Raw genomic sequence first — 23,506 nt, 5'->3', positions numbered from 1 at the left:
TAATTGTAAAACTTTGAGAAAATTAAAACCTAGAGCAAAGAAAAACATCAGTGATACAAAGAGCCAAGATATCTGGGCTTCATAATTTAAGTTTATAAATTATTAGCCTTTGAAATTAAATTTAACAGATTTTTTTCCACAGCCAAATTAAGGACATATTTAGAGAAGGACGTCAGTTATATAAAAACTCAATTCAACTTATTAATATAGTTATGTAAAAAACACATTCAGGTGACTTTATAGTCACAACTAATGAGCCAAGTTTTTAGAATAATTTTTCATGCCCTCAAACCTAGATATACAGGTTTACTAGAAAGCATTCAATAATAAATAGTTAACTATCTTGTACCTTAAAACACCGGTGGCAAATACAAGGCCAGCAGGCAGAATCCAGCCCTCTACCTTGTTTTATCCAGCCTGGCACCTTGTTTCTACCCAGCGGCAGCACCTAGCTCTCGCTTAACTGTTCAGGAGTAGTTACATTTATACAGTCCTAAAATTACATTCAGTTCTTTGAAGGCAACCACGAGGCTGATGTGGCCCCCAGTGCAAATGAGTTTGACACCCCTGCCCTAAAAGAAAGGGATATATGAAACTGGTCCATATCATTCTTAGCAGGGGATATCAGCTAAATTCAGATGTCATTTTTGCTATAAGTGTGCTGCACAGTAGTGATATAGTTAACAAAGGAGAAGCAGATGTAACTATGGAAATCATATTTTTAATTGACAACAACATAAAAATTCAGAAGGATAACAAACACCACGGATGGAGACAACAATTGTGAAGTAATAAAAATCAAATATAAGTTTTATTGCAATGAGGAAGAATCTATTTTTCCTCTCTGGATATTTCCCACTACTCCACAAATAAGAACAGGCATGGAAAAAATATTCTTCTCATTAATGAGAATGGGAGAAAAGAATAGCCAGGACATCCCTACCTGGTTTCCAGATGAAATGATTATCCTTTTTGCCTTCCAAATGAGCTGCATGGAACAGCAAGAGAGAAAGGAATACAAACAGCTTCCTCATCTTCCTCCATACCCAGCAAGTGACAGCCAAATTGCCCTTTGAAAACATTCTTCAGATTTTCAGCCTCTTGACTTGCCTATTCCTTAAACAAAAAAGAAAATCAGATAAGTTTTTTCTGCACATAAATTATAAAAATTCACTTTGACTGCTGGAACTTTTATCATAATGGCATTGCAGATTTTCCATTATCATAAAGAGAGTACATATAATACAATTGCTGTGTTTTCAATCTTTATCCAAGGAAGACATCATCAATTCTTTATTATTCATCAATTCATCATCATTATTCCATTTACTATGATTTTTGGGAGGATTGGCAGATACCTGGTATGTTCCACCTTCTGCCCAGCCAAACTCCTTGAGGAGCTCATGATTCGAGGAGGAAGATACACATCACAACAAAGTCTAAAATAGGGTGAGGACTGATCTAACAGTAGCATTAAGAAAGTGAAATGGAAAAATTGACAAAGAGGCTATGAAAAGAGAGAAATCTCATAGAAAATATTTGAGAAGTGACTTAGGAAAATATAGGGCTTAAAGGTGCCAGGAAGGGCATTTCCTGCCAAACGAACAAGGTTCTGAAATGCATTTTGTGTTTGGAGACTGGCGAGTGGTCTGATGGCTGTTATGAAAAACACAAAAGGTGAGGGAGGAATGGATGGAGGTGGGCTTTAGAACACTGGCTAGGGAGCAAATTCTAAAGTGCCTTGAATGTTATGTGAGGGATATGGCTTCATTCTGCAAATAGCAATAAGAATTATAGGAGAGAAAATGACTTTTAAATAACTGATATCAGCATGCGTAGTGGATTGTCAGAGGATGATACCAGTGAACTTCAGGCCAGTTAGAGAACTAGTGAACTAATCTAGGCAAGTATTGATGAATCAGGAGAAATTTGAAAGGTAGTGCTGAGGCTGGATTAAACCAATTTGGATGGGATATGAGAGAGGGAAGATAAAAAACAACAGGATGACTGCACACTCAGATGACTGGACCCATGGGACCTCTTTACCAAAGATGAAAAGCAAGAAGGGGGAAAGTTTGAAAAGACACAAAAATCCCCTTCAGAAAATATTAAGTATGATGTGCATATAACATATCCAAGTAGAGTTTTCCAAATGATAACAAGAAAATTCTACCTGAGTTAGGAGATCTAAAATAACTTGCCATGATACAAGTATTAGAAAAAAAATACATCAAAAGACATAGGTAAAAAGAAATAAAATTATTGAACCATAAAACATCAAGGGTAGAATTTATTACCCCTCAGTGTTTAGCCACAGACATGCTAAAAGTGGGGTGACAGTGAGCTTCCTAGTGACCAACAAAAAAAAGTAGCTACTATAATAGCCATAATGTATGTAAGAGTAAATTATATATTCTTTTTTATTATTATTGTTTTAGAAGATCCATGACCCTGCTCAAAAGTGCTGATGGACTATACCCCAGAGTCCTCATAAATACAGATGATGTGCACTAGTAAAACAGAGAAGGGAAATCTGTATACAGTGGAGTCTCAGGGCACTTCTAGAATACTCCGAGGGTGCAGTGGCAAAGTACAAATCAGTAAAAATGAATCTACACGGACTCAAGCAATGAAGTTCAAGTATACTGCTCTCAGATGGCCTGCCTTGAGGCAGAGATGAAGGCAATACTTGGGAAAGCAACCAAAAGCTTTTTTTCACACTTCTTCATTGCATACCAGTATTAAGAAGCATAAAAGTGGAGTGCTCTAGTAGAAATAAAATAGGGCTCTTGTGCTTGACTCTTTGTCTGCAAGGGCCTGTTAGAATATTTCATGAAACCTTTGGGACACTACTGGACACAGTCCAAAAACCTCTGGCCTGGAGAATTGAACTGGCCACATTTCCTTGCAGCAAACATGCAAGAGTATGGTTTACCACAACTATGGTTTTACTGAAGGTTGGGCAACATGGATATTCATTATAGTTTATTCCAAGGCTATTGCTAGCTCATATGGTATTTTTGTATGAATCAGAAAAAGTAAAAACCTTTTAAAATTAGTATATTATTACACAACCTGAATTGTTCTGGCTATGAGATCTTGCCCAGAGCCCAATGGACAATAACCTCACCTGTATGTACACACAGAGCCAGTTCACTCCCCTTGCACACATGAAGACTTACAGACATGCATAAGACCACTGGGAAGCATACTCTGCATTCTCCCTCTTACTTTCTAGGTAAAGAAACAATCTCACATTCAGAGTTGGAGCTGTGAGGAGCTAGAAAAGTACCTTGGAGACACCTGGAGTGGTTTGAGAATAGAATGCAGCCACAGCACATGTGTTGACCGTTTAGTGCCTGCTCTGCTGAGTGTACAAGGCCATTGGGTCATTATGGATTTATGTAGGAAGGGGTTCTCCTTTCCACCTAGAAACTCTAGAATCTCAGTTCCCATGTAGGCTCTCTCATGCAAGTTAGCATCTGTGTACCATGTAACTTGTGCCCCCTTAGAGATCTTTGTATACACGCACACACCCTAGACTGTGGGTATCTTATGTTGCTGATGTCAAATCCACTTGCTTAAAGAAGCAACACAACAAATGCTTTAGAAATTACATCATGATATTTTCAAGTCTGCCTAAGTCTTTCATCTCAATGGATAGTAACTCCACTTCTGCCAAAAGGTGAACTGAAGCCAGGCCATTACTTTCCTCAGAAACCAACATAGGATTTTCTCCAGGCAGGTGCACACGTGCACACACATGCACACACCAGTAAATTAATTTAATATAGATTTGATCAAAGCCTTTAGTCTGGACATTTTTAGAAGACACCACTAAGGCAGCTGAAAAACTACAAATATCCCCATAAAACTGTATGACATCCTGGTGAATCCTATAAAACAAATTAGTTGAAAAATATACTCCTGGGAAAACAAATGAACTGGCCTTCTGTATAACGATGGCTTTAAGTCACTGCAATATTAGAGAATTTTTGGTAGAAGCGATGATTTATGTTTTAGGATAGTTGATTCTAAGCTATACTAAGTATTAATAGAGTAATAAGCTAGCAGAATCAGCTCTCTGTGAGGCCACTTCTTCTATCACAGAAAATTCCAGGGTATAGGAGATGACTCTGTCCATTCTTACTAGTGGGAGACATACATCAAACATTTATAAAAAAGGTACTCAAATCATTAAAATGTAAACTAAAAATAAGAAAGACCAAAAGCACATTTGCTATGTTCTACATAGCTATAAGTGGGAAGCCAAAAAGAGCTATAAAAGAATTAGGAATTCCAGTGAGACTTCACGTGAGCTGGAAGATTAGCCAAGAATTTATATATAAATGCTTTGAATTTTGCATCAATCTTTGGATTTTAACTGCAAAAAAATTACATTAAAAATACCTGAACATAGGCTGCTATGAATGCCAGTCTCCTCACAGGTTTCCTCACTGCCAGAGCCATGTACAGACTCTGCCAAGGGACCCAATGTCTTTATGGTTACTTTTCAGTTTACTTAAACAAGAACCATGACTCCACGGTAGATCCCTGGGTAGGTGCTTGGAAAGCTTGCCAGAGTCCTGTGGCCACCACACCTCTCTGCTATCAGTGACTGACATGGACAATGCTGGTAGAAACCCAACACCAATTTTAACAAAATTTTTAAAAAGACACCCTGAAATATGATCTTAGAGAATGAACAACAAAAACATCTTTCTTTGGGATGCTACAGTGATCCTATTCCAAAAAACACTCACATATTTTCAGTGTCTGTACTACTCATAACCCTATATTTCATTAACTCCTTTTCCCAATAAGCTTGAGAACAGAGGATGGGAAACCAGGCTTGAAGAAGCTTCCTCCATTCCCCATCCTGCATGGTTTACACACATAAGTAAAACGAGATCTCTGCTGACTTGATGAAAAGTACTGGATGGAAGCTGAACATATACTACCTCTCTTTCCTCCAAATTCCTGAAACTCAGTAAATTAGTCCTTGGAAGACACTGAGAATCATTCTTCCACCCATTACTTGAAAAGCCACACAAGACTTAACAACAAACAAAATGAGAGGAAACAAGAAACAATCAGATCCCTCTCCTTTGTATAACGCAAAAGTTAAAAATACTGTAATTTCGGTGAAAATGTATATTATGCAAGAAATATCTGCTATCTACAATGGCATGAATAATTTATATCATGAAGGTCACGGAGTTTCCAAATCAACTTATTTACCATATATCTTAGCATCTAAAATGTATTGCAAGGTTAGCTCTAAACAGATGAATACTAATAGAAATAAAAAATACAGTTTCTCCTCTTAGCCTCAGTTTTCTAATCATTTAAAGACCATCCACATTATGAAAAATATATCATTTTCCCTTAAATGTATTCTTATAGCTTTAGCCCTTGAATATTTAAAAAGCACAAAACTTAAAATAATAATATAAAATAAAATAAAAACAGTTCCAATTTGCTTTCAGCCTAATGGAATAGCAATAAGTGGGAGAAAAGCAAACTTGACCATCTCTATCCCCATAGTGCCACCTCATGGCAACTGTGCAGAGAAGATAGTTGAATGAAGATGGCTGAGTAATGGGCTGGGGTGAGGACACCCATCGTTCACACTGATTCAGCCGCTGGGATGAAGACTCCGAGTAGTTGCTAATGCAAGTGATTGTTAACTAAATAATTACTGGAGAAAGCACAGAAGCATTTACTTTTTCTCAGCTATCTGCCTAATTTCTGATTGTAATGTTGTACATTTAACTTCATCTTTCGTGATCTGTGAATATACAAAATATTAACCTACATAGTTCATTTAACTATAACCAAAGCCCCATTCAGCAGTTATTCCTATTTTCTCCCATTTTAGAGATGGGAAAACTAAGGCATGGAAGGTTAAATGGCAAGTCCAAGGTCACAGAGACAGTGAGTTGTTTGCAAGTCATTTAAATGGTTTTTTTTTCCTGAAATGGGAGAGATTAACATTGTAACCCATTATCGACACAAGAAATTTTCCCTAACTCTGAAGATGTAGATCCTTTATTACCTCATGTTTCTCAGAAGCTTTTGCAAGGCAATTTATAAATAATTTCACTTAATCCTCATATAATACTATGAGCAATTATTCCTATTTTTCAGATGTATAAGAGACTGATCATAAGAATGTTAAATAAGTATTCCAAGGTCTCCTCCACCAGAAAACATCAAAGCTAGATTACAAAACAGCCCTAATCTGTTTGCCGTATCACATGTGGTAACCCTGGCAGGTCACCTGGTCTCAGAGGCTCAGGGTCCTCAACTACAGCATGAGGAGGGCAATGATCCCATAACCCTTAGTGGGTAAGGATAGAATAAAATAATGGATGGAAAGTACTTAGATGACTGTCAGCCAGAGAATGAGCACTCACTAAAGGGTTACCATTGTTACTACTGCCATTATTCTCTCAAAATTCAGAAAACCTATTCTTCAACAATATTTAAGCAATGGTTTGAGTGCAAACCTCCCCTGAAGCAGAGGAATGAGACATGACTTTTTTTTTCCACTGCCCAACTTTGTAAACTAGTGCCTTATTTCAGAAGAGCTAAAAGCACTCTGTACCAAGAGCCCCATTAAAGATTCACACTGACCCTGTGAAGGAGAAAACAGGTATTATCATCTCTATTTTATGAGAGATGTACCTCTGGCCTCACAGTGACATGATGTCTAGTAACTTCCTCAAGCCTTTTAACCACCAACCCCTTCCTCCATGCACCTCACGCTGCTGAATCCTAAATTACATCAATTTAAGCACGAGATGCCTGCAAGCATACCATAAAAATACACAACCTTGTGGTTTGGGGTTACTGTATTAACACTTGCAATAGGTTTGCTTCTTGTCGTGAGGCCGCAGAAAATTTTGCACAGAGTCTGCACAAATGTTTGATATATCTCTGCACAAACTTTTGCTATAGGACACAAAAGACAGAAACAGAGCTTGAAAGAGGTTTGACAGTTTGACAAAACCTTTAAGACTACAGCTGCGGCAGACATTGCTTTCCTCTAGAACTACAACTTCTTCAGAATCTCTGCCTGCCCTGATTAAATATATAAATACCTATTTCACATAAATATGACATTTTCAGATTTCTTTGCCCCTGGACTGACCACATGACAGTTCCCGCCAATGATTTGTAGTGTGTCAAGTGTCAAGGGGATGAGGCTGGGGGAATGTCTTCCCTTCTCCAAATCAAATATAAAACCCCAAAGGAGAAAGTGTGAAAGTGTCATTCTTTGCCATTGCCTCCTTTCCCATTATCCCTGCCTGGAAAGCAGACAAACTGCCTGGAGGTACAGCAGCCACTTTGAGAGCATGAGGATGCTGAAGCAGGGATGGAGAAGAAGCCTGAGACTCCAGGGCATTACAGAGCTTCAGCAACTGCCCTATTGTCAACCTCTGAACTTTCTGCTTTGTGAGAAAAATTAATGTCTTGTTTTAAGACACTGTTCTGTGCTCTCTGTTACATGAGCTGAAAGCAGCTATCACTCCTTCAGTAACTGTGTCCCTAGACATAACTTTTGAGTGAGTGCCCCTCTACACAGCTTCTCCTATGATTCAAGCAGCACTCTGAAACTCTCTATACACCTGAGTGTGGATGTCCCTATTTCTAAGTAGGTGAGGTTTGTTTATTCCCTATATTTGCCTTATTCAAAGAGAAGTAACATGTCTGTTGTCATTTTTATAAGTGGCACTGCAGTGAAGAAAGGGTGCTGTCTCAAATCCCCAATGAAAACAAATCCATTTATACAGACCTAGCCTAAAATAAGAATAGATGTATGTAGCCATATCTATGCAGTCATCAAGACCTCCCTAGTTCTGAAGTTATGGATATACTGTTATAATTTTAGAACTACCTCACTATCACCTCATGGAAAGTCTTATTACCTCATGGAATCATGTCCTCATTACCCCTTAGCATTCCTGGTTGGTGCACAAATCTTCCACTCCCTCTTTCTTAATCACTTTTTTTTCACTTGAGACAAGATCACCAAGCTTTTCTCACTTTTTTACTTCTCACCAGCCACTTCTTCTCAGCCTCATTTTCAAGTATCTTCTCTCATTCTGACCTCTAAATTCAGCTCTCTGACTCTGCCCTCAGCCTCCTTTCCTCTCACGCTTTGCCCACTTCCCCAGTGGTTGTGTTTGGAGAGTTCCTTAGCTTTAAATACCATGCCTCATGATTCCCACTTCTCCATATCCTTTCTCAGATCTCTAGTCCTGGCTTGTTCCTGAACTTGTGCACCCAGGACATCTCCACATGGGTGTCTGATAGGTAACTCACATGTAGCATGCGTAACAGAGCTCATGGCTTCCCTGTGTAGCCTACAGCCCCCTTCTTCCCTCTGCGTCTCAGTCTCAATAATGGCACCACATTTTAACAGACCAAGAACCCAGGAGTTGTCCTGAAATCCTTGTTCTCACATCTGAAAACCATCCACAAGCAAACCTAGTTGGCAACACCTTCACAATCTGTGAGTATCAAGGCATTTCCCATGCATTTGGCCACTACCTTCCTACTGCAATCTATCATCATGTCTCCCCTGAGCTACTGCATCAGCCTAATTGGCTTTTCTGCTTTTGCTCATAGTTGTCTATTATGTATTCTTTATAGAAAAACCCAGAGTGACCTTTTCAAAAGAAAACTGCCCTTTCCTCCTTAAAAATCATCTCATGGCTTCCCATTACAGAATAAAATGTAAAGATTTTCCAGGTTGGGCTTCTGCTTCCTCTCCTTTTTTCTAGTCTCTGCTCACTCATCCGGCCTAGACACACTGGTCTTTCTCTTGTCCTTTAAGGATATACCTTCTCAAGGTCCTCGTACTACTTTTCTTTAGGTATGCACATGGCTTACTTCCTCACTTAATTATTCTCAAAGGCCTTCCCAGACCACAAGCTGTTCATCACAGCTGCAATCACTCTATCCTCTTAACATTTATCTGTTGTTCATTCTCAACACTTAGAAAAGATCAATACCTGACAATCTAGTATATGTTGGGTTATTTGTTTATTTTCATTTCCTCGAGTACAGTATTATTAGGCACACTTTACCTTGGTCACTGTTATATGCCAGTGCCTCATACATTGCCTAGAAATCAGTAGATATTCAATAAAAAATTACTAAATGAATAGATTATGAAATCTATACTTGTAGCTATTTTTACAGTTAAGTTTTCTTAATGTTGGACCATAAACTTGATCAAGTTTCTTTAGCATACAGTGAGAGACAGATGATTAGAAAAGCCCATATACCTGAAAAACTAGACTGCTTTGAAATACATTAAAAATGATGCAAAAAATTCTAGCATTTGGAACATATGTAAAATATTCAAACACATAGGTATGGGGTCTTATCCAACACGTAGAACTGAACTAAAAGTGCTGACTCTGTCTTTTAATGAATCATATTTCCATATTTTTAAAAGCTTTTTCATTTACTTTTTTATTTTATTTTTTCCAACCAGCCTTTGTTTGAAAAATTAAATTTATTGGGATGACTTGATTTATAAGATTATATAGGTTTCAAGTATAAATTTGCATAATACATGATGTGTATATTGCTGTGTACTCACCACCCAAAGTCAAATCAGCTTCTGTCACTATACATGTGGCTCCCCTTACCCTTCACTACTCCCATTCCCCTTCCCTCTGGTAACCACCATGCTGTTTTCTGTGTCTATGAGTTTTAGCTTTATATTCCACATATGAGTGAAATTATATGGTTCTTAGCTTTTTTCTGTCTGATTTACTTTGCTTAGCATAATATTCTCTAGACACATCTATACTGTCTGTCACAAATGGCAGTATTTCATCTTTTTCTTATGGCTGAGTAGTATTCCATTGTCTATATGTACTGCATCTTCTTTATCCAATCATCTTTCAAAGGACACTTTGGTTGTTTCCACATTTTGGCCACCATAAATGATGCTGCAATGAACATAGGGGTAGATATACCTTTGGGAATAAATGTTTTCAAGATTTTTCAGTAATACCCAGAAGAGGGATTGCTGGGTCATATGGCAACTTTATTTTTAATTTTTTGAGGAGCTTCCATACTGTTTTCCACAGTGACTGTACCAGTTTACATTCCCACCAGCAGTGAATGAGAGTTCCTTTTTCTCCACAACCTCTCCAGTACTTTTTATTTTTTATTTTGTTGATCACAGCTATTCTAATAGGTGTGAGGTAGTATCTCACTGTAGTTTTGATTTGCATTCCCCTAACAGCTATTGAAGTTGAACATACTTTCATATAACGTTGGACCATTTGTATGTCTTCTTGAAAGAGGTGTCTGTTCAGGTCCTCTGCCCATATTTTAATTGGATTTGTTAGTTTGGTGTTGAGTTGCATGAGTTTTTTATATATTTTTGATATTAACCTGTTGTCAGCGCTGTTGTTTGCAAATATCATCTCTCATTTGGTTGATGCTTCTTATTTTGTTGGCAGTTTATTTTGTTATGCAGAAATTTTCACTTTGGTATAGTCCTACTCATTTATTTTTGCCTTTACTTCCCTTGCCTTTGAGGTCAAATTCATAAAATCTTCTCTAAGGCTAAAGTCCATGAGTTTAGTACCTATGTTTTCTTCTGGGTATTTTTTTGTTTCATATCTTGTATTTAGATCTTTAATACATTTTGATTTTTGTAAATGGGGACAAACTGCAATCTAGTTTCATTCTTTTGCATGTGGCTTTCCAATTTTCCCAGCACCATTTACTAAAGAGGCTTTCTTTTCTTCATTGTGTGTTTTTGGCTCCTCCATCAAAAATTATTTGCCCATAGGCATGACTGGTGTGGCTTAGTTGTTTGAGCATCATCCCACAAAGCAAATCATGGCTGGTTTCATCCCTAGTTAGGGATGCTCTGTCATGTAATTTGAAGTCAGATAGTGTGATATCTCCAGGTTCATTCTTTTTTTTTCAGGATTACTTTGGCTCTTCTGGGTTTTTTGTGGTTCCATACAAATCAGATTTTTTTGTTTTATTTCTTTAAAAATATAACATTGGCATTCTTATGGAGGTTGCATTAAATCTATACATTGCTTTGGGTAGTATGGGCATTTTATTTGTGTTGTTTCTTCCAATCCATGAACATGGAATATCCATTTCATTGTGTCTTTTTCAATCTGTTTTAACAATGCTTGTATGTTTAGTATGTAGGTCCTTCACATCCTTTGTTAAGCTTATTCCTAAGTGTTGTATTCTTTTTGTTTCAAACCAAAAGGAATTACTTTTTTATTTCTTTTCTCTGAAATTTCATTGTTACTATATGGAATGTAGTGGGGTTTTGTACAAATGATTTTGTATCCTGCAAAATTACTGCATTTTTTTTATTGTTTCTAATAATTTTTGGTGGAGTCTTTATACAGGGTGGGACAAAAGTAAGTTTATAGTTGTTCCTGTTGAAAATAATTCATAAATAACAAAAGAATAAACACTGTGTTTTGAGTATTCACAACTGTAAACCTACTTTTGCCCCCTTTGTCTAGAATCATGTCATCTGCAGAAAGTGACACTTTTACTTTTTCATTCCCAATTTTGATGCCTTTTATTTCTTTTTCTTGCCTGTCTGCTCTGGCTAGAACTTCCAGAACTATGTTAAATAAGAGTGGTGACAGTGGATGTTCTTGTCTTGTGCCTGCTCTTAGAGGAAAAGCTTTTAGTTTTGCACCATTGAGTATGATATTAGCTGAGGGTTTGTTATATATGGCCTCTATTATGTTTAGGTACTTTCCTTCTAAACCCATTTTACTGAGTGTTTTACTCATAAATGATTTTGTATCTTATCAAATACTTTTTGCATCTATTGATAAGATCATATTTTTATCCTTTGTTTGGTTAATGTGGTGTATTACATCGATGAATTTGTCTATGTGGAACCATCTTTGTGCCTCTGGAATGAATCCCACTTGATCATGATGTAGTATTTTTTTAATGTATTGTTTTATTTGATTTGCTAGTATTTTGTTTAGGATTTTTGTGCCTATATTCATCAAATATATTGGTCTGTAGTTTTCTTTTTTGTGTGTTTTTCTTGCCAGATTTTATATCAAAATTTTGCTGGCCTCATAATATGTATTAGGAAGAATTGCCTCTTCTTCAATTTTTTGGGGAGACTTTGGGAAGAATAGAAGATATTAAATCTTCTTTGAATGCTTATGATAGAATTCGCTAGTAAAGCTACCTGGTCCTAGTCTTTCATTTACTTTTTTTAAAGCAGAAAATAGCTTCCAAACATAAAGTTTTTGACTCTTATGGAAAAAATTAAATTATTAAATAAAAAATTAAATTTATCTAAAAGGACTGTCTTCTAAAATGTATAATTTCCTATTTTTTATCCTAGGACTTTCCTTGCATTATTATTCAACAATTACTATTACTTCCAAATGCTAATATATTCAATAAGAGATGTTGTAAAGATCCTAATCTTTGTATTTAAAGCAAAAAGAAAATTGCTGATAAAACACAAATTTGTCATTTTAACTTTTTTAGCTTATAGTCAAATGGAAATTATTTAAATTAAGAGGAGCAACAGGTTATCTCTCAAACAACATTTAAGTTACTTTTTGCACAGGCCAATGATAAACTTTATAATGTTATAAGGTTGTTTTTTTTTTTTTTTGGTTTAAGTTTCTGAATTCCCTCTTCTGTGCTCAGTAAACTTAATTTAGTAGTTGTGAAACCCTGAAAGTCATTTTGGTGATGGCAAATAGCTGAAAATTTCCTGTTACTTTATAAATAAATTACTAACATACCATTCTATCATCCCCCAAAGAACAGAAGAACAGAAAAAGTTATATGTTTTCTATACTTTTAAATCCTCAAGTGAAGGACTATTTTTTTTACAAAGTAGGGAAAAACTAAAGTTAAATAGTTTAGTGGAAATAATATGAAAAAACATAAGGTAGTCACCAGAGGAAAAAAGTGAAATCTTTATAATCTGTTTGAAGGAGCTTAGGTTAATTATAAAAAGAAAATGCATTCAATTTAAAAGATTTGAATTTTAGAAAGTAATAAAGTCAGTAAAATTATTTCTATAGGTAAAAAATAAATTTTTTATTTAAAAAATAAAATAGGTACATTATATTAGTCTATAGTCCATTCTTCTTAAAAAGTTGTAGAAAAGAACTTGATAATCTCTTTTAACCAAATTTTACAAATGACTATTTATTTATAAAGTTATATATATGTAAATATATAACAAAATATATTTATATTTATATAAAGATATATATCTATCTATATAAAAATGAAGAGAAACAGTGATTTTTTGTAGGTTTACACATAACAGTTATTCTAAAAAGCTTTATAAGAATTTGGTATACCTAAAATGTGTGAACAAGATATCCCCTTCCCAAGCTACTGACCTTTGAAATTAAAAAATACTTAATTACTCATTAATATTTTCTGCAATGTAAGATTATAAATATTTAATGTCAACAGAGTTATCCAGATAAACTGTAAATATAGCTTTGTGTTCTCTTGATTAATTATGCCTCTACCATTGCAAAGGAACTTATTGAAAAATGTGTCTACAGTTGACATAAAAATAATAGCATATTTATAAGCCTATAAAAATTTCTAGCAATTTATTCCATTATCTTTTATAAGTTTTCATTTATTATGGTTTGGCATTGACCATAATAATTTGCTCATTAGATTCTAGAAATCTGAAAGAATTTACTTTAATCCTGTCTCATCTCATTCTTCCCAAAAGAGAACACTCCAAACTTAATTGAAATGCAAAAGATGTTTTTAGATCTTTTATTGCATAAGCCACAAGGAAATTTGAAAGAACACTCTTGACCAACATAAAACAGATATTATTTCTACTAAGCATCTCTAAGGGTTTTTCTTTCTTTTGTTTTCTTAGTGTTCTCTAGATGTTTTAAGTAAATCACCAAAGCCTGAAGGCACTTGTCTTGAAATATATATTTTATTTACCATTTTCCTACCTTAAAAATATGCAACACACTTACTTAATGTCATCTGTTTCTAATTTTACAGGAACAGGCAGAAATTGGTGATATCAAATGAAAAGTCACTCTTCATCTTCATACTGTCCCCATCAGTGTATATACATATGTGTATTAAAAAAGTTTCAAAATAATAAAATGATCAAAACACAAAACCAAATTTTTCAAAGAGTGATTTCTTTCAGAGAAATAAGACAAGTTCATTGGGCCCTCTGGCAATTTGCCACTGGAAATTTTACGTTAGAATTTTAATTACAAACTTAGGTAGGCGGATTATAATGAAAGCTATCTCTAGCAAGGGACCCCAAACAGATGCATCATGAATGCATTAAAGAAAACACCAGAGAGAGAACTTTCCATCAGCAGAAAGATTTTAATTAAATAGCAATGGGATGGATCCCTTCTGCAAAATGATATTGCTATTACCCATAGTTCTCTAAACCTATTTACTGTAGAATATATTATTTGAAACCATTCCACTCTATAAAGTATGTCTAAGCCTGTCAATTTCTGTTATGAGAGTAGAGAAAACTCTGGGTATGGAAGAAGAAAAAGGTCTACTGGTAAAGGATAGGAATGAAAAAACATTTCTATGTTTATGTGCTGTACGTGGTGACTCTATGCTGCATAAAACTCACAGACTTCAGAAGAAGACGAATGGGCCAACAGTGACCACTAAAGTGTCCACTGAATGTGAGCAGTGATCCACTTGGGACAGCCAAGAGGATGGCTGAGATTGGTGCTTAATAACGTCACAGGCCTGTACTTTTATTTTTGGCATTAATTTAATTATTTACTTAGGGCGTTTGGTTGTTAAATACATGCAGTTTCGAAAGACTCAATATACCACATAGAAAAATCCCAGTGATTTCTGAAGCTGAAGAAAGTGAAAATGAATTCCATAACCTACAAAAAAAAAGCTAGATATTCTGCTAAATAAAAAATCTTCAGAAATCTGGTATTAGGAATGAGTTTCCAACTACTGACACAATGGGATCTGATATGATGAAGAGGCATTCCTTAGAATGTTTACCTGGTTTAATGCAGGATGAGAAATGGAATGGAAAGGAATTATAAGAACTTCATTGCTAAGTATTTAGATTTACTCTGAAATATCTAGTGGCCACAAAGTAGTTGAAGACATAAAGAACTCCAGTAGGGGGCTGATTTAATGATTTCTAATCATTAATATGAAAGATGTTACCCCAAAACAGAGAACTTGTGATTTATACACAGAATAGAGGAAAAATACAGATAACTTCCAACTAGGTACTCCGTGGCCATCCTACACATGAGAAAAGTGAAAGTGAGTTTCTTGTGAGTTTCAATGAATATTTCATCCCTGGCCCTAACCCACCAAAGAAAGGTTAACTACATGAGGGGAAATGTGTTCCTTAACTTGATAGTGGTGGTCATTTCATAATATATGTGTATATCAAGTGATCATGTGTAGATTACACCTCAATAAAGCTAGGAAAAAATATTTCTACACAGAAAAATGCTGCTTTCTCACAGCATCACAATTTAAGAAAGTTTATAATTATGCTTGCCATTATAAAACCTTAAAATGCACACGGAGAGGAATCAACAATTTCCTATGGCCTCTGTACTGTCCAACCAAAAGTTTGTTCCTTGAATAGAGTCATGTTTTCTCTTTCTGTATTCCTGGCCTGCAGCCCAATATCTAGACCCAGTAGGGAGCATGGTTAATGTTGAATAAGTGAAAAAAATGAAAGAAGCAAATAGTTACAGCAGGGTATATTCTAGTTTAATAAAATCGTAATGAACAAAAAAGAATTGGCCTAGGAAAGCCATTAACTGCAAATACATACAAAAAGTTGATTCAAACTATGTTCCACCTGTCCCCCAAAGAAAGCAGTGCAAAATTCACCTCATATTTACCATTCACCCAATAAACATTACATCTTTGCTAACACACGCTTTCTGGACCTGCCAGTTCCACAGCTAGAGTGAGTACCAACAAGTACAATGTAGGAGGATCTTTAAAGGCCCAATGAGGGAAATTTTTTTGAGTGTAACAGTACATGAAAAATTAACTTCCAAATAGATATTTTAATGAAAGATTGTAAACATTAGTGATTAGATAAAGTTTTTGAAAAAAATAAATGATTCGTGTCCCCTTGATTAATGGTCTTGAACTGTCAGATGCCTTATAAGTTCTAGAAATAATTACTTATTTTTAGAATTAAGAGTGAGTTTCTAGAAGCTTTCAAAAAACCTGAGCCTTTAAAAATAATATGGCTTAGCATAGTAATTTTTATTAAAATTTAGAATATACCTTCCTTCAGATCTAATATTTGCTATAACAGAACTCTAGATATCAATAACAACATAGGCATGACCTCTGTCAGCTAGGAAAAGAGGTATAATGTTCAGAAAAATCTCAAAGTCAGGAAGAGATGTCTGTAGGAACAAAAGTTCTAGTGTGAGAATGATCAAAGAAATAGATCTCAGAAACTTCTTTAAATTGTTTAAACAAAAATGGTGCAACCCAAATGCACAAGTGCAAACACAAGATTTTTTTTGCTTATGAAGAACCAGATGAATGACAAGAATGAAACTAAAATACACATTTCCACAAATGTTTAAACAAGCAATATTCTTTCTGCCCCATTGGGAAAGACACTGGAAAAATGACAATCATACCCACTCCAAAGGAGTTCATAATATTTTGGAGAAACCAGAGGTAAAAATCATCATTCGGGTTTATTAAAACATACTCATATGGTATTGTAAATTAAGGAGACATAAAGAAACAAAATGTGTCACCTTGTGGGTTACTTGGATCACTTTGTTCTATAGCCACAGATGCATCTTAATCCTCCATCTGTTTTAGAAATGCAAGCCAGTTCAAGATGGCAGCATGGGGAAAACATGACTCACCTCCTCACACAACCACATCAAAATTACAACTAAAATATAGAACAACCATCACTCGGAACCATCAGAAATTGAGTTGAATGGAAGTCTGACAACTATGGAATTAAAGAAACCACAACCATCCAGCCTGGTAGGAGGGGCAGAGACATGGAATGAGTTGGTCCCACATCCATATGTGGCAGATAAAAATTCAGGAGAAACATCTAGGGAGTGAGGAGTCCCAGCCCCACACCAGATCTCTCATTCCAGGGTTCCAGTGCCAGGTACATAAGCCCCCATAGCTTCTGGATGCAAAAACCAGCAGGAATTGAGTAGGTGAAAGAAACTTCTGGAGTCCCAAGCAGTTTCTCTTAAAGAATGCATACACAGAATTAATCAGACTTGCTCCTTCTGAGGTCAGTCACCAAGGTAGCAGCTTGAAAAGTACCAGTGGCATACAGAGAGAAAGTGGATTATCTGGCATCAGAGTGAGAGCTGGGGGATAGCCTTCTCCCAGACAGAAAGGTGAGCCATTGTCCCTTTTCTGAACCCTCTGCCCACAGAGACACAGACCCAGAAACTGGTGCCATATCTGAGATTCAATCCACCTGGCTCACACTGTTTGCCTCACTCTAGAGATCTCCAAAGACTCCATCCCACACAACTTATGGGCCCACCCAAGCTACTCTTCTGTATGGATGGCTGGCATTGGCTCATGCTTCACACCTTCCTAAATCCTGTCAGATAAGCAGCAGCCAACTTCAGACAGCTCCCAGTCTCCCACACCTCTTGCTAAAGAGCCCCAGGCCAACATGAACAGCAACCAGCATAGTTTCACAGCTTGGCTTTGCCTAGGAATCTCCAAGCCCAGCACTGGTAGCAGCCATTTCTGATTGCTTTATAGTACAGGCAGGGTGAACCCAGGCAAAACACAGATAAAGGCTGACCTTGGTCTGTGCCACCTGTGAAACACCAGGGCTTGTGCACCCAGTGGACAACTACAGACCATGTAGGAGCACCACCAACAAGCCCCTGCACAGCTGATCTTCCATGGAGGGTGGAGGTTGGTGAACAGTGATTACGGCAAGTCCTTGAAGCTAACTGGCCTGAGTAAATCCTCCCATTGACCTGCCAACAGTAATCAAGGCTCAACTACAAGAAGAGAGTGACTCAGCCCAAATGAAGGGGCACCTTGAGTACCCAGCTTGGGTGACAGGGGAGACTGTGCCACTGGACTCTACAGGACACCTACTACATTAGGCCATTGCTACCAAGACAAGGAGCCATAGCAGCTCTACCTAATATATAAACAAACACAGGAAGGCTGCCAATATGAGAAAACAAAGAAATGTGGCCCAAATGAAAGAAAAGATCAAAACTCCTGAAAAAGAACTGGAGATAAGCCATCTATCCAATGTAGAGTTCAAAACTCTGGTTATAAGGATGCTCAAGGAACTTAGCATGGACCTCAACAGCATAAAAGACAGGCAGTTAGAAATTAAGGATACACTCATTAAAATAAAGAACACAAGAAAAGCAGGGACCTACAGCCAACATTATTCTACCCAGCAAAGATATCATTTAGAATTGAAGGGCAGATAAAGAATTTCCCAGATAAAAAAAATATCAAGGAGTACTTCATCACTAAACCATTGTTATATGAAATGTTAAAGAGACTTATTTAAGAGGAAAAAGGAAATCAAAACTCTCAATAGTAACATAGCAATAAATACATATCTATCAACAATTGGATCTAAAAAAAAACAAACAAAGCAGGACTTCCGCCAAGATGGAGGCATAGGTGGAAGCACTGTGCCTTCTCGCACAACCAAGTTTAAAGACAACAAAGTTTTAGCAACAAAAATTCAGCCAAACCACAGAAAACTGAACTACACAGAAGTCTGAAAACAATGAACCCTTCAGCCAAACCGGTAAGAGGGACAGAGCCAGCAACAGAGGGGGGTTGGGCAGGAAAGATCCACCGAACCAACCCGGGCACGCGACTCAGGTGCGCCAACAGCCATGGCCGGATCCCAGGTGTGAAGAAGCGGGCAGACCCATTGAGGGTGCAAGGCGTTGGACCCACTGAGGGCTGATCGCAATCACACATTCACACTCAGATAAAACAGTGAAGGAGCTAGCAGTGAGATAGACCGTGCAGGCCCCCAGCAGCAGGAAACAGCAGAGGTAACTGCCATTGTCCCTCTCTGACCCCACCCCCACATACAGCTTCACAAACCAGTGACCTGGGTGGCCCTACCCTGGTGAACATCTAAGGCACCTCTCCTCATACGTAACAGGCACAAATAGATCAAAACATGGCTCAAGAACAACTTAGAGCCCCAGAGCCAATAAATCTAAGTGATGAAGAAATAGCAAAACTTTCAGATGCACAGTTCAAAACACTGGTGATCGGGATCCTCACAGAACTGGTTGATTTTAGTCACAAATTAGAGGAACATATGAAGGCTAAACTAATTGAAATGAAAGGAAATGCACAGGAAACCAATAGTAATGAAAAGGAAACTGGGGCTCAAATCAAAGGACCAGAAAGAGGAAAAAAATGACCAAACAGAAAAATATGAAGACAAAAGAATTCAAAAAAATGAGGAGAGGTTTAGGAACCTCCAGGACATCTTTAAACGTTCCAACATCCAAATTATAGGGGTACCAGAAAGGGAAGAGGAACAGCCATGAGTGGAAAGCTTATTTGAACAAATAATAAAGGAGTACTTCCCCAATCTGGCAAAGGAAATATAGACTTCCAGGAAATCCAGGAAGCTCAGAGAGTCCCAAAGAAGTTGGACTCAAAGAGGAACACACCAAGGCACATCATAATTACATTAGCCAAGATTAAAATGAAGGAGAGAATCCTAGACGCAGCAAGAGATAAGGGGAGAGTCACCTACAAAGGAGTTCCCATCAGACCGTCAGCGGATTTCTCAAAAGAGACCTTCCAGGCAAGAAGGGGCTGGAAAGAAGTAGTCCAAGTCATGAAATCCAAAGACCTACATCCAAGATTGATCTATCCAGCAAAGCTGTCATTTAGAATGGAAGGGCAGATAAAGTGCTTCTCAGATAAGATCAAATTCAAGGAGTTCATCATCACCAAGCCCTTATTATATGAAATGTTAAAGGGACTTACCTAAGAAAAAGAAGATAAAAAAGATGAACCGTAAAAGGACAGCAAACTTACAGTTATTAACAACCACACCTAGAACAAAAGCAAACTAAGTGGACAGCTAGCTCAGGAGCAGAACCATAGAAATGAAGATCACATGGAGGGCTAGCAACAGGGGAGTGGGAGAAGGAGAAGGGGGGAGAAGGTACATAAAATAAGTAGCATAGATGGCAGGTAGAAAATAGATAGGGGGGAGGGCAAGAATAGTGTGGGAAATATAGAATCTAAATAACTTGAGATACGTGCTCATAAACTAAAGGGAGGAATGGTGGGGAAAGGGATGTGCAGGGTGGAGGGGAATGAAGGGGGGAAATAGAACAACTGTAATGGCATAATTAATAAAATATATATTTTAAAAATAAATAAATAAATAAAAATTAAAAAAGCAAACAAGAAGAACAGAGACAGAATCATGGAGAGATTTTGATGGCTGCCAGATCGGGGGAATGTGGGGGAATGGGTGAAGATGTCAGAGGATTAAGAAGTACAAATAGGTACTTAAAGAATGGCCATGGGGATGTAAAATACAGTACAGAAAATGGAGTACCAAAGAACCTATGCATGACCCATGGAAATGAACTATGGTGTGAGGATATCCTGAGGGAGTAGGGGTGCTGGGTGGAGGAGAGCAAAGGGGGAAAAACTGGGACAACTGTAATAGCATAATCAATAAAATATAACTTAAAAAAAGAAACGTATGCCATTCTCACAGGATGGGGTGTGAAATAAGCTTAGATAAGGGCAGCTGGAACAGTTCAACAAATCTTTGTCATTATTTTTAAAAGAATAGAATAATTCTTATAGTCTTATGAGAAGAACACCAGTTTTAATTGGTGATGTCAGCTTCCAGTGATATCATTCCTTTTTTCCCTCACTTCTTAAAAGACTAACTCTTAAAATAGTTTTAGGTTTACAAAACTGAGAGAAAGATACAGCGATTTCCATCTGCTCCTACACGTGCATGTCCCCCTCCCCATGTTATCAACATAACTCACCAGAATGGCACACTCTTTACAAAGCATAATCCTATATTAATACACCATAATCATCCAAAAAGTTAACCTCAGCATTCACTGTTGGTGTTGTAAATTCAATGTGTTTAGACAAATGTATAATAACACATATTTATCATTATAATACAGTGATGATATCAACTCTTAAATGACCATGTTATATTCCCTCATCAATTTCCAATACACACCACTGTTTTTCTAAACCTGCCCTTTCTCTTCTAGTAAAGCAACTCTTCTTGCACCTGTTCTAGCTCACAAGAATAAGAAAGGTGAATATTGAAATCAGTGTTGAAACATCTAAGAGAATAATGATAGCACAGACACAAACACTTAAAGGATCAAGGAATTAAAAGAACACTGGAAGAGCTCTTCATAACTCAGTTTCTCAAAACCCTTTGAGTATCTCCAATGACAGGCAATTAATTCAGTGCCCCCAAAAAGCAGCCTATTTCACTTTGGAATAGCTCCAGTTATTAGGATATGCATCTCAGCATGGATAATTGTTTTCCTTTCTTTATCTAAAGCCCTTGATCATAACACTTCCCTTGCAGTTATAGGTAAAGTATATCTCATGTGTCTGCCCTTGGACAAAACTCCAAGTTTACTATTTGCTAGGCTAAACATGCCCCACTCTTACAACCATTCCCCATTATTCATGGTTTCCCTCTTCCATCAATACAGCCTCTTTCTCAGGATGTTCTTCCAGAAAGTGCAAGGCAGTTCTCTGGTGAAGGGCATGACAGTCAGGACTTATTATTAATGTTAATTAGAAACATGGCAATGTTAATTAAGAACACAATAACCTAAGAATCTGCTATAAGGAAATGATTGATTAACTTTGTTATATCATCTCAATGGAGTACTGTGTAGCCATATTATACTATTATTAAGAGTATAAAAATAAAAAATACATATGATAGGTTAAAAAACTCAATATTATATTATATCTGATATAATAAAATTATAAGGAAGATTATAAGGGAAAATTTATGCATTACATTTTTTTGGAAAAATATACTAAGAATGTTAGTTGTATTGATGTATTAGAAACATCAGTTTAGAAGACATTTATTCTTGTCTTCTTCTGAAACTTTAAAAATTTTTAATTAGAATGTATAATTCAAACTACCTTTACTCTGCAGATTTTTCCAAGAAAACTCAAAGAACACACTGTGTGTAGTCAACATAAAATATGGCTCAACTTGGAGCACATATTGAGTGCTTAACAAGAATCTGCTGCCTCCTTGAAGAAGCTAACTCAGCCAAACCATTTCACTGCACTGTGTAGATTTGGGCAATTTGTCAGTGAAACGATGTTTTTCACAGAAAGGAAAATAATCTGCTGCAAAGGAAACTTTAATAAATACTTTTAAAAAGCACTGTTTCTCTGCATAGCCATTCTTCTCCAAGTAGCAAAGAGGGGACAGGTTTTCCCTACTCCTTTGTGCTCCACAAAGCTCATCTAACCACAGTTACTATCAACTTCTAATGAAAATGCCTGGAGCATGACAAAAAAAGTAGACCCTTGGGTTTCATGGTCCCTGTGAAAAATCTAGGCTTCTTGCAGGATAACTTTTATATCTTTCATCATGAAAATTAAAATAAATGTAAACAATTTGCCTCTTTCAAGTTTGATTTATTTTTTTAAAAGATTTTATTTATTTATTTTTAGAGAGGGGGAGGGGAGGGAGAAATAGAGGGAGAAAAACATCAATGTGTGGTTGCCTCTCATGGGGCCCCCAACTGGGGACCTGGCCTGCAACCCAGTCATATGCCCTGACTGAGAATTGAACTGGCGACCCTTTGCTTCACAGCCTGGTGCTCAATCCACAGAGCCATGCCAGCCAGGGCATCAAGTTTAATTCATTTTTATTGAAGCTGCTCATATGTTCAATAACGAAAGCTTAAAATTAACCATAGATCATGATGTCTACTCCTTCTGCTTTCTTTTTCCATTACTCATAGTTGTACCAGCCATAAGATCCTCTTCCTAGTCCCTGAAGCCAACTGAAATCCATTATCATATCTTTTTTCCAAGATTATCTGCCCCATTTGGCTGTGCATTCAGAACAGTGAGGCCAAATTCTATCACAATGGTAGTTACTGTCCAGCCAACTGCCAGCTTATTTCATTTAATATTATATGAATTTCTAGTGCAAAAGGATCTGAATATTCCCTTGATTGCTGTTAAAATCTGACCTAATTCCATGATGTTACGTCTCAGAAATATAGTGGAAAGAATCCCATGATTCTGCTCCTACTTTAATGCATTTCATATAAAGTATTGCCATCATGAATGGCAATAATTTAGTGAATACCAGAATGCAAAGACAAAGTATCATGCTAGGCTCAGGTGAAACTAAAAAGAATCAGACATGGTCCCTCCTTTTAGAATGCTTATCAACTACTTG

The 23,506-nt window shown here is 36.8% G+C and overlaps 1 protein-coding gene across 1 annotated transcript in view; it reads right to left on the bottom strand.

The window, feature by feature from the left end:
* Positions 1-1,082, bottom strand: part of THSD7B (thrombospondin type 1 domain containing 7B) — a 785,104-nt gene extending 784,022 nt beyond the window's left edge. The window contains exon 1 of the mRNA XM_053666773.1: positions 944-1,082. Within this exon, the coding sequence (XP_053522748.1) occupies positions 944-1,082 (139 nt within the window). The remainder of the gene's footprint in view (positions 1-943) is intronic.
* Positions 1,083-23,506: the final 22,424 nt, after the last annotated feature.

The sequence above is a fragment of the Artibeus jamaicensis genome, unplaced genomic scaffold (genome assembly GCF_021234435.1).
Source record: "Artibeus jamaicensis isolate MK-2021 breed Jamaican fruit bat unplaced genomic scaffold, CSHL_Jam_final contig_1284, whole genome shotgun sequence".
Classification (NCBI taxonomy): Eukaryota; Metazoa; Chordata; class Mammalia; order Chiroptera; family Phyllostomidae; genus Artibeus; species Artibeus jamaicensis.
Note: the sequence above shows the minus strand (reverse complement) of the source record. Positions and strands in the feature narration are given on the sequence as shown.